This window comes from Idiotropiscis lumnitzeri, chromosome 20 (genome assembly GCF_059441095.1).
Source record: "Idiotropiscis lumnitzeri isolate Australia: NSW breed Sydney's pygmy pipehorse chromosome 20, RoL_Ilum_1.0, whole genome shotgun sequence".
NCBI classification, from domain to species: Eukaryota; Metazoa; Chordata; class Actinopteri; order Syngnathiformes; family Syngnathidae; genus Idiotropiscis; species Idiotropiscis lumnitzeri.
This window is the reverse complement of record NC_142410.1, coordinates 9044188-9056036: the sequence shown is the minus strand read 5'-3', so window position 1 is coordinate 9056036 and position 11849 is coordinate 9044188. Positions and strand designations below refer to the sequence as shown.

Here is an 11849-nt window from a genome sequence, read left to right as displayed (position 1 = left end):
TAAACTACTGGCAGATTGGATAGTTTATGTAGGAAGAATAGCATTGTGTTTTGTACAGTATGTTTCATGTAGGAATGTCCTCTCTTGCGCACCATTTTTTAATTTCCTGTATTTCTGAATGCAAACTTGTGAGCATAATATTGTCAAATTTAATTATGTACATTAGCACACAAACCCAAAATAACATCAGCATCCACAAAATGACCAACAATACACACTTCATTTTTCCAATTTTTATTACAATTTTCTGTACATCACAATTTTACTTCAGCTCTTTGACAGCTAGACCTGCAAAGACAAAAAAAAATAATAATTAGACCAAACGATTTTTTGGGGGAAAAAATAAGTAGTTTTGTTTTCATGAACACTGACCAGGAGGAAGAGACTGCTTCAGCTTCTCGGCCTTCTCCTTGTCAGTGATGACCAGTGTGTACAGATATCGGCTGCAGCGCACCTTGAACTTCACATTGTCCTTGTTCTTCTTGATCTTTACGGCTGCGCGCACACAAAAATGTTAACGCCTTGAACTTGTGAGGCTTTTACGTCAAATGTGGACCACCAGAGAAATGGTGGGCTCTCTCTATACATACACTTGGCATCCTTCCTCCTGGCCGTCAGCAGGAAATCTTTGATTTCTTCAATCTTGCGAGGCTACAAACAAAAAACAAAGCATTAATGATACCGCCAACTTTTATTTCCAGAGAACAAAATTCTAAATCATAAATGTTAGTGGACCGGTGGAACTGGGCTTTCTGTGACAGTCCGAAAGTCAGCACTTGGTCCATCCGTTACTCTGGCAAGTGTGTAAATGCACCACGGGCACAGCAGCCCGAGATGCTTGGACGCCTTGCTGCTAAGTATCAAATACACCGTTTGGCATGTTTGCAGCATAGCGGGTCGGGGAGGAGAGTTCTGAACTCCGCAAACACGGATGAGGCTAAGATGCCGCGGTCCTATTTAAAGTCTATGAAAATATTAAGTACATTAGGGGCTGTACAGGCTTACTACTCCACGACATCGTTTGAAGGGTGACATACAGCAAACTCTTGCCGATTCGCTAAGAGCCCTTCATGGACTCACCTAGTCGGAAATCGCTCCAGAAAACTATTAAGCTTAAGGCATAAAACGCCACCTGGATGAGTAGCTAGTGTTGTCGACCAGCTGCTAGACAACAGGAGAGATCCCCCAAAAAAGTATTAATATAAGATGGCAATAGATGTCAGACATGTAGGCGAGGCTCACTATCTCGTTAACATTGAACTTTGCAGGTGGCAAACTTCCCAAGGTTTTGCAGCGGAAGGTCCTACTCATTACTGGCAGTTGCGGAAGTTACGAACTGGTCAGATGGTAAGTGCCACACTAAAAAATTGTTTGCATTAAATGAAATTGAGAAAAAAGATTGTATGTCACTTTAATCAGAAATTTTGTAAATGTACAATAAAGCTAACAGGGACATAGCAATGAATAGTTAGGATACCACCACCACAAGCTATTACATCACTTTTGACTTTTTTTTTTTTAAATTGCAGTCAATTAAAAAAATGCAAACAAGAATATTGCTGTATTTAGTGTTGGGAGGTTAAAATTCTATTTTGGAGTTTTTTCAGGTTTTAATTACTATTAACAATGAATATTTTAGACTTAATGTACATATTTTCAAATACGTCGCTAAATTCAAGTTAGCATGTCGTCAACGCCACCAGACACGACAGCATGCTAATGCTAAACCGTAACTCCGGGTTAGCTTCTGTTTAACACCGCGGTACGAGACGCTTGATTTTTCGTTTAATGCGAAAACGACGCACTTTGTTCATGCCAGCTAATACAAGTTTAGAGATGAGTTTGTGATATTTTTTGGGTTGCTTACCATGGCGCCGTGTCAACGGACTGAACGCTGTATGGAGAGCAGACGAGACACCGAGTTAGACAATCGGCTACAACATAGAACAAAAACGTTTCATGCAAGAAATGGATTGGTCAAAATGTGGCTAATGATTAGTGTTAATATACGATTGCGAAATTGGGATGCAGTGTGTTTGTGTTTCGAAGGATGGATGATGATTACAAATCAATGTTAGTGTTAGTATGTAGCCCTCACCCGTATTAGCAAAGAGAGGACGAAAAAGGGGCGGTACTTCCGGTGTAACGTGTTTATAAACGTTGTAAGGCGAGCGTGCAGGGTCAAAAAGGCCCAATACTGTTTTACAACATCGTGTGTACATCATTGTATAAAAAATAAGTTATTTGTATTCACACTTTGTATTTTTGCTTCACTAGTATTGGAGTTTGTGAATTGAGTTTGCAGTTAATGACCTGCTTGTATATTCTCCTTTCAAATATGCTTGTTGTGCTTGTGTTAAATTTGAGTGGCAGGATCGGCCCGTTCCGATGGAGACAATACGATTTTACGAAATGGCCCAAAGAGAGGAGTCACACCTCCCTTTGTTTTTCTCCATTATCAACCTATATAGTCCATCTGTAATCAAGCTCCTCCCCACGCACACTTATAGGCGCTCATTAAATTTAAAACTGCAACAGTCTCATATCGATCATTACAAAGATGGGAAAAAAAGTGAGCGAGGGAGTAGAAAACATCTCCTTTTATTGTTTGTAGATGGCCTGAACTGTTTGAACGAGCCTTGTCATGTTATGGAGTAGGTTGCAATTGTGCTAGTTGACACTAGAGGGCAGTCTTATCTTGCACATGGAGCTGTGTTTTTCCTCATTGTGATCAGTTCGGTATTTTTTTTTTCTGGCTAAAATTGAGGGAGTGGTTGTCCCATTGTGATCATTAACCTGCTTTAATCGAACAAGGCAAGCATTTTTAAAGGACAAGTGCTTAAAGTGAACAACATACAATTGCAAGAATGCACGTTTAATCATTCTATTAAACGTTAAAATAAATAGGAATAAAATTCAAAATGAGAATTGCAAATGAGATACTTTGATATGTTATATGCACAGCTAAGAGGTCTGTTTTCAGATTGAACTTTTCATGTTTTGACACTTAAAACGGAATTCAATTCTTGCTGATATCGTAAGGGGGAGCTGTGGATTCACATATTGGAATTTTGCGAGCCATGGCTGCTTTGAGTGTGATTTTTTTTTTTTTTGAACAAACATTTGCTGACTGGATGAGTCAGACACTGCAGCCAAACTTGAAAATAATAATAATTATGCTCATGACTTCTCCAATCTGGGACACCAATCAGGAAGTTCACTTACTGTTCTTCCGCAGACATTTTGGTACAATTTTTTTTTTAATGCAGATCAAGATGGACGGCCAACTAGGTCAATACCCCGTTTGGATAAAAAGTAAACAAACACGCTCGTATGGGCCAGTCAAGGGAAATGAAGCTTACTTGTGATTTCCTATCGTTTTTTTGTCAATATTTCAACCTCTCAGCGATGACGGCGCAAAGCAAATCATTATATGATTTCTTGGCGTAGCTGGAGAGATTGGAACATGAATTTTAAACTTCCAGTTCATCTTTAAAAAAATAAATAAATAAATAAAAGCTATATATCATTAGCATGTTAGCATCTGCATTTGTACATCGTTTGTAACTCACTTAAACGTGTCTTTAGCATGGCAGGTTTTCAGGTAGCTTCAGTTTATTACTCAAAATTTTGAAACTCTCGTGTTTGGCTAACTAATCCGTGTCTAGTAACTAGTCTCTGTCATTTGTTTTTTAGCTATCTGGTTAATTTGTAGCTCATTTTAGCATCTCGTTTGTTTACTAGCTTGCCAGAGTTTGTGACTCATATTTTTGGCAAACTGATTTATTACGGTCTCCTGTTTCTTTTTGCTTGCTAAAAAGTTTCAAACTGTTGCTAACTTGCATTGGTAACTAACCAGTTTGTTAGCGTGACATGCTTGGAGGTAGCTGGAGCGTTAGCATGTTTCCCATACAAATTTTAGGCATGACGAGAAGATGTGACTCCATAAAATGATCAACTCCAGAAGCTCGGTTTAAAATAGACTCTTCGCCTCATCGTTCCAAAGGACCCCGCAGCCACATTGGCGCTTAATCAGGGTATTTAAAGAACTTATCTCACTCTGTGATACCACCCGTTGCCCTAAGAATTCATATTAACATCTTTTGCTTTTGCGTCATCGCCTAATTACCGGCGACAAAGAGCAGCTGGAAGGTACGCGCATATTAGGGGGGAGTAATGATCCAAGTGAAATGAAAACAGCAAGTGAGATATTGAAAGTGTGGCGATAATGAATAAGCCATCAGCCCGAAAGAATTGAATCTCTTGGACGCACAAAGCGCGCGGAAGCGGCGGTGGGTTTTTAGCTTCTTTTGCTAGCATGCTGTAAATGTCATTGGGGACTTTAGTATTTAGTATATATTAGTATTTTCGATTGTACACGCCTTTGCAGCAATATGGCGACAACTGTTCACTTGAACTCATTCACTGCAGGCCAGGGTAAAATGATTTTGGCGTCTATAGCTGTCAATGGCAGTGTACGGAGTAAAAGTAAAAAAAAAAAAAAAGTGAAGTTCAAACTTGAAACATCGTCTTTGTACTTCGTAACCTCTCGCTAGTTCGTTAGCGTAGCATCAAGATATGCGGCGTTTTCTGTCCAAATGTCACAATAACATCGAATGAAGTGTATTTACCTACTTTGCAATCTCTGACCACTATCACTGACCTGGCAAAATGGATGTTTTGTAAGGTCCCCCCTGCTGTGACCCCCCCCCCCCCCCCACTGTGACGCGACTAAAGAGTCAAGAGGCTGAAGTAGCCGCGGATGTCGGACGTGGCATTATAATTGCCCCTCAACCGCACGGTGTCCTCCCCGATCTAAGTCTCTTCTCAGAGCTGCTGTGACAGGTGCACGGCTTTTCTATGAATTATGGAACACCCCCGTGGGGCAAATGGTGGTCCAAAATGCGGTGAAGGGCCCCGCAGCCTTCATCCGTGTGACATCCTTCATTCCATACAAATTCAAGTGACAGTGCGCTGTCCTTTGTTAGATTGCTGCCAAGGTCGAAGTCTTCAAATTCGAAAAGCGCATTGAGAATCCGTCGTCCACAAACTCAGAAATAAACCCACGAGTCAAGCCTTCAGGATGACACATCAGCCCCATCGACCCCCCCCCCCCCCCCTACTCTGGCTCTCTCTCGCTCGTTGGGTCACATGTTAACAAGGTTGAACAAATCTCCTGAATGTTCCACGCAAAACAGGTGGGAGAATGCTTCAATCACTAATGAGCACGAGTCAAAGAAAATGACCTCTTGTCTGAGGGAGACGGGTTCACTCCAGGCTCTCCAGTTGCTTATTTACACGGCCCGAAGTTCATTTTGGATTAAAAAGCCTCCTCGGTGCCCTCCGGCCAATTTAAAAATACATGCAAAGTTGAAGACAACGCAGTGGGAAATATTTTGCCATTATAATTAATGTCACTGGAATGATCGATCCCGTCGACTTGTATTAAAGTGGATTTTCATCAGAGGAAAACAGGGTCTTTAAAAAAAAAAATTAAAAAAAAGAATGGGATGCGTGAAAGGATCACTGTGGCTCAAAGAGAAGTTTGGTTACATGTGTTGTCGTGGTTGGGTGTGCAGACTTGGGAGGTGATTAAAAAGCCATTAGTGGAATGACTGTGGCAGGTAATTCACCAGGCAGTCATCAGAAACCCTGTTAGCGTCCAGGAGAGGCTCCCGTGAAAGAAATGACGGAGGAAGATATTATATCAAATTGCCTGTGCGCAAAAAAAACCCAAACACTTCCTGCTAAATCAGTGTCATTTCCCAAGATTTCATTTCACATTGTCTCACCCGGCTGGGAATGTGACGACAAACTTGAACGTTCAATTAAGTCCGTCTATGTTCAGAACACGAATGGAATAACACAAAAGCGCAAGGCGGGAGAAAGGACTTCTTCTTTGAGCCATGACCATCGTGTACTTATTGAGTTGACACAATGTGATTTTCTAACGTGTATTTGTACTCTACATTGACCGGCGGCTCTGCTTCTCTTCTAATCTATTTCCATTCACGCCTTATTTGCTTCCATCTTTCATTCCGAGCTCCATTATCTTTGAAAATTGCCTCCCGCTGTTTGACAATATGAAGCCACCAGAAAAAAAAAAAAACGTACAACACTCGTCGCTCAGTGGAATATTTCGTACGGTCACCGTCTGATAACCATGAACGGCGTCGTTGCGCCATATTTCCCACCTGACTGTAATAAACACAACAAGAGTGGGGTTTGTTGCTAGCTAGAAAGAGTTAGAGAACAAAAGACATACTAACTTCAACTATGTAAAAACATGAGACGCTAACAAACTCAAGATGCTATTTACTAACAAGCTAGCAAAAAAAAAGCTATTAGCTAGGTACTAACACTTGCTAGTTTAAAAACGTAACATGCTAACAAACCTCTCAGTAAAAAAAATATCTTGCTTACAGAAATATTTACAATATTTTGTGGTAGTTAAGAACATGGGATGCCAACAAATAATGGTACTGAGGGAAAAACATGAGTTAAAAATGAGATAAAAGCATACCAAGCTACCAAACTGGTAGCACAACTTACTAAACCTCTAGCTAGCTTAAAAACATGAGAAATCTTGAATCAAGTCAAGCTCTAGTTGAGCGTGTCTGCACTGTAAATGTATTTGTGATCGTCTTCCAGGAAGACTTGAACGCGAGTCGACAGCCAAAGATTAAACTCATCCAAAGTGTCTAAGATCAGTGGTGGTGGTTGGCCAACAGCTAATTGCTTGAACTCTGAGAGCAATTGGCAACATTCCGTTTCAGATATCTTTCTCAAAGCCCCGAGGCTGACCTTCTTTTTTTGTTTTTTATTTTTTTTATATATTTTTTTTTGTCTTGCCCGGGCCAATTGTAGCTATTGTAATTCATAACTTTGACTTTTTCCTCCACATCCTTCTCAGCGGCTCTCTCGGGGGGGCTTTGAAGGTGGAATTCATTTAGCTCATTCGTTGTATTTTTGTATCATGGACATGAACCCGGTCCGTTGGGAGTGCAAAATACACTACTGCGTTTAACTTCCATTTATTAGAACGACCAAACTCTATGGGTGGCGTCATAAAATTCCGGCCACTTTGAATTAAATCCTAAAATGTGAGCACAACTTGCACGTTTTCTGATTATTAGTTGATGTTAAAAGTTGAAGTCAAGAATGACAACGCTCTGACGTATATGATAATGCGGAGAACTTGGCAGTTGCAGGTTGGACCGTTTTGAAAAATGACATTGCGCAATTTGAATTCCATCGTCGCGTCGCAGTCGATAACCGTCAGGCACCGAGCGGCGGCGTGCCGTATTATCGTCCGAAACCCAGCCGTATTTATATAGTATTCATTATCGTGGCTATGTCCTTCTCTTCTTATTTCACTTTGGCGCTCGCTATCTTCACTTCCATTAACGCCGCGCCTGTAATTGCATTAGCGGCGACAAAAGAGGGATGAACGTGCGCGTTTGCGTGTTCTGCGAGGTAAGTCGGTAATAGAATTTTAATTGTTTTGGCGGGGGCAGTCGAGCCATGTAAATAAGAAAGAGCGGGAGAGCCGAGCATCTTTGACGGGATATTTTTCAAAATCAGTTCTCGTCGCACTATATCATCGTAATAAACTCTGACAAACACCGAGCGCTGTCTTTCCTTCTGGCAAAGGAAGAAGGGAACGGACGACAGAATGAATAAATAAACAAACTGCTGACGTGAAAAAGAAGTAAAAATTTGTCCTGCTGCGAGTAGATTGTCTTCCCTGGACGGCACATCTCAAGTCCGACATTCTCCATGTCACAAAGCTGCCAGAGCTCAGTGGCTGCTTTTAAAGGCGAGCTCGACCCAATCGATCATGATTGATGCTCGACCCGAATAAATCCACCCGTGAATTCTTGTTTGGCGCACAAACACTTTGCTCAAGCCCGCGCCACCACCCCGGACGCTAACATTCTCATTTTCAACCAAGCTGAGTTTCTAAACGATCACCGCTTTATAAATCAACGGTAAGGCAGCACTTCACCATAATGCCACGTTTCTTAAAGTACTCGCCCCTGCTTGGCCTTGGCCGTGAACACACACATCTCCAGGTCCAATTGGATTCGAGAGAGTGGAATTCAAATGGTCGGAATGCAGCGGCCGCGGAATGGCTCGTGCTTCTCCGAAGGCATTAACCCGGGCCGCTGCGGCGCTGACGGCGTGCCGAAGAGATCATAGAGCGGGCGGGAGATCCTCCTCTGCGGCGCCATTGTGGTCCGGGTAGCATAGATCAAACTGAGGAATCCCGGCAGAGCGCTCCGGAGAAAGCGCTTACCGGGAGGCAAATGGAAGCGACACTCCGACGAGCGGGCGAGCGCGCAGCTGGCCTTTACAAGACAGCGCCGGGAGATTTCGGCTTTTCCCAAAATTGGGTTGAGGTGGGATAATGTGGGAGTGTGCTGCTAAGTGACAGATAACGCAAACGCCCGAGTGGCTATCGCAACTGTCTATCAACCACAAAAGCCCCCATGAGACACAGAACAGACACCCGCACGATTGTAGATGAACGCCTCGGACGAAAAATACGTGCTACTGGTATTATGAAATCTGCCTGGCAACACAAGCTAGCTGAATTCTGATTGGATAAAAACTCAAACCAAAAAATACAACGCTAGGATATAATATGACATCAATGTGAAGAATATGATCAGGATTTCTTCATCATGTTAGACCAGCAGAGAAGGCCTTGAAGGCCAAAAAAACAAATCTTCTTGATGTTTGCTCACAGCATCCTCGCTAAAGAAAGACGCAACTAACTGATGAACAAACGAACAAAGTAAACTGACTGCACTGACCCACAAACAAATTTGTGGAAGGATGGAAGAACTGATTGACTCACCAACCGGCAAAGTCACGGAAGAACTAAGTATCAGAATTTTGGACTCGTCCCCCGCGGGTGTTCGTAACCAAGGCGACATTTCCTGCTCCGTCCCTCAGCTGTCCTTGAAATTGTTCCTTTTGACAAGACAACTTGTTTCCTCTTTGCATGGATACAAATATCCCGCTGAGACTAATTTCTCCGCGAGGATGAAAAAGAATAGATATTAGCGTGAGGTGCGCCGTGCGTTGGGCCTCTAGACGATTCCCTGACAGTTGTTCCCCCGCGGCGTCCACCAGATGCCATTTTTATCTCCCAAATATCTCCGTAATAGAAAAAGGACTCAATTGCACGCCGAGGGGGCTGACGTATAAAAGCACCTCACTTGACCGAGACTTATTACTGGCGCTTTGGTGAAGTGATGTCTCTGCGATATTGCGTCTGATAAGATGGCAATTTCAATAAGAGGCTTGGCTGGCTTGTGCACCCCGGGGCTGGGGGGGGGGGGGGCTGGACTAAAAGGGATATATTTCACGAGGGAGCGCTTGATAAAATGAGCATTTGCAAAAGTGAGATCAAAGCGATGCTGCCAGGGCTTCACATCGGAACTTTGCTCCATTTGGAAGGCGGGGAGGTGGTCTTATGGTGGGAGTCACATCTATTTTCCACCCTGAAGAAGATGCCGCAGTCCTTTTTGGTGTACTCGGTGATGGAGGCCGCGGGCATTTTGGGGATGTGCAGAGCCCCAAATTAAGATGACAGCCAATGACGAGGCCTGATGCTGAACAGATCACGCAGCTTAACAACCCAAATATGGTGTCTATATGTGTGTGTGTGTGTGTGTATGTAGTATGACAAGCGCCTGGATGCAACGAATTGCCGTGCGCAGCAGACGTCTGCATCACGCTTGTCTACAACCGAGGTGAGCCGTCGCACATGTGTCAAGAGTGACGGCGTGGAAAAACGGCACATGTGAGAGAAAAAATGGGGGGGGGGGGATGCCGGGCGGAAAATACGTTATTGGCTCTTTGATCGCGAAGTCCAAAAGTGTCTGTCTAATCATATTTTCTAATACAGAAGTGGAAGGGCAACTCTTAGAAGACAGTCTCGATTGTGTTACTAATTAACAAGCTAACTAAATAAAAAAACTACAAGTTAAACACAAAATGAATTGGCCAATTAATTGACTGAGAAAGCAAAGACTTCACGAGCTAGCTAGCTAGATAGCTAGCTAACAAACGGATTTGAATGACAAACTATCTTACGTATGAATATGCTAGCTAACTGCTAAGCTAGCTAACTCTAAACTAACTCGCTGACACAATACAAACAAAGAAGCTGACTTACTAATTGAGCAAGAAAAAAAAAGAACTAACATTAGTTTGTGTGGATTATTCTTAATGTTGCTCTGAAATGGCTAAGAGGAGCATTTCATGTTTCTGTATTTGAACAAAACTTTGGGTGTGAAAAAGAAAAAATCACTTCATGCTAACTAAAATAGAAAGATTTTCATTTTTTTACATCAGTTTTGCTGAAAAATGAACGTAATAAGAGCATCTTGGATTTTGCTTCTGTGAAACTAAAGGGATCTCATCGTCCCATTGCCAGTGCACATCTTTGTCTAATTGCTGCTTTAACTGACAACAACAACACAAAGGCACACTCGTGTGACCCGTTTCCTCTGTTTTCAGCTGAAAATTAACTTTTGCAAACTCTCAGCAGGCTTTCAAACTTATATAATCAGACAGCTGTATAATTAATGGCCAAAGCCAAGAGGAATTTATTGGAGCGTAAAGGTCATGCCGAGAGGTTGGGGGGGGGGTTTGTTATTTATTTTTTTTAATTTTATTTCGGGCAAGACCAGAAAAATCAAGCCACTAGGTTTTATCCGGTATGCATTGTCTTGTGATGGCAGGGAAATCACATCAGGAATAAACACTGCATGAATTTTTAAGAGCTTATTTCCATTGCCGCCGTCCAATGACCTCTGCTAATATGCAGAGGTGAATATGGACTTTTTTTTTTTTTGGGGGGAAGCTGGAATGTGAGACCGGCGCCGAGGGAGTGGGAGGCACAGGTGGTGAATACAAGCGTATGTATATTTCATTAGAGATCCGCACTTTGAATTGATGTGCTCGCCGCTATTAAATGCCGTCTGCATTGCAACAATGAAGCAAGCGATCACGGTGATCGCTGAATATTCACGCAGCAACAATTTGAAAGACGCTGGTTGAAGGATTTTCACCATTGCAGAAGACGGCATTGGTTACACTGCCATTTGGACGCTCTGCTCTTCTTTTTTTTTTAATCACAGCAGTTGGCGCGACAGTACAGCACTTGGCGGGCCGGATGTTCAACTTGTGAGGGTCCTGTGAAAAGAGGGAAAAAACTTTGCATGTAAGAGAGCATGAAACAGCTTCCTGAACTATGAAAAATGGCCTTGGCTGCTGTGCAGCAGTGATGTAGGATCCTTGACATATTGATCTGCGTTTAGTTGAGATGCAACACTCATGTGCGTTGTGGGTGAAGTGGATGTCTTATTAGCGGCCTTTCCAACATGAAGGTCTTTCACGGATAGATATTTGCTACGGCCTCCACATCATAACCCAAGCAAAAAAAAAAAAAAAAAAAAAAGGAAAAAGAAAGACAGAAGTCAAGTTTGCCGTTAGGTTGAAGTCTGCAGAGTCTCGCCGCTATTCAATTTGTCAAGTACGTGCTTCAAGTTATTGTCACAGGTGAAGTTAATTTCAGTGACGCATAAAAAGACCAGAAAAATTACAGATCGGATCAATTGCCTTGGGTGAGCTTTAAAATAAAGCGATGAGATAAGACAACAAACTAACTAACTGGTAGCAGTGGTGGGTGGTCAGGGACTTCAAGGCCTCCTCTGCTGCTAAAATTATCATATTATTCACATTGATGTCATATTATATCCTAGTGTTAAATTTTTAGGTTAGAGTTTTTATCCAATCAGAATTCAGCTAGCTCGTGTTGCCAGGCAGATTTC

The 11849-nt window shown here is 42.4% G+C and overlaps 2 protein-coding genes across 3 annotated transcripts in view; one reads left to right on the top strand and one right to left on the bottom strand.

Moving 5' to 3' along the window:
- Nucleotides 1–218: 218 nt before the first annotated feature.
- On the bottom strand, nucleotides 219–2167 carry rpl38 (ribosomal protein L38). Of its 2 annotated transcripts, none has more exons than XM_088283944.1 (5): nucleotides 2099–2167; nucleotides 1868–1894; nucleotides 591–651; nucleotides 373–495; nucleotides 219–288 (listed from the first exon to the last, which is right to left on the bottom strand). In XM_088283944.1, the coding sequence occupies exons 2-5, from the start codon at nucleotides 1868–1870 to the stop codon at nucleotides 263–265; spliced, it is 213 nt and encodes a 70-aa protein (XP_088140070.1). In that variant the 5' UTR covers nucleotides 1871–1894; nucleotides 2099–2167; the 3' UTR covers nucleotides 219–262. The 2 variants fall into 2 exon arrangements, with proteins under 2 accessions (XP_088140070.1, XP_088140069.1); XM_088283943.1 differs by having other exon boundaries at nucleotides 1868–1934; nucleotides 2099–2144.
- The window catches only part of sdk2b (sidekick cell adhesion molecule 2b), a 224859-nt gene continuing 214247 nt past the window's right edge, over nucleotides 1238–11849 (top strand). Inside the window, exon 1 of the mRNA XM_088283938.1 lies at nucleotides 1238–1347. The gene's annotated coding sequence lies outside the window, so the exon portion shown is untranslated. The remainder of the gene's footprint in view (nucleotides 1348–11849) is intronic.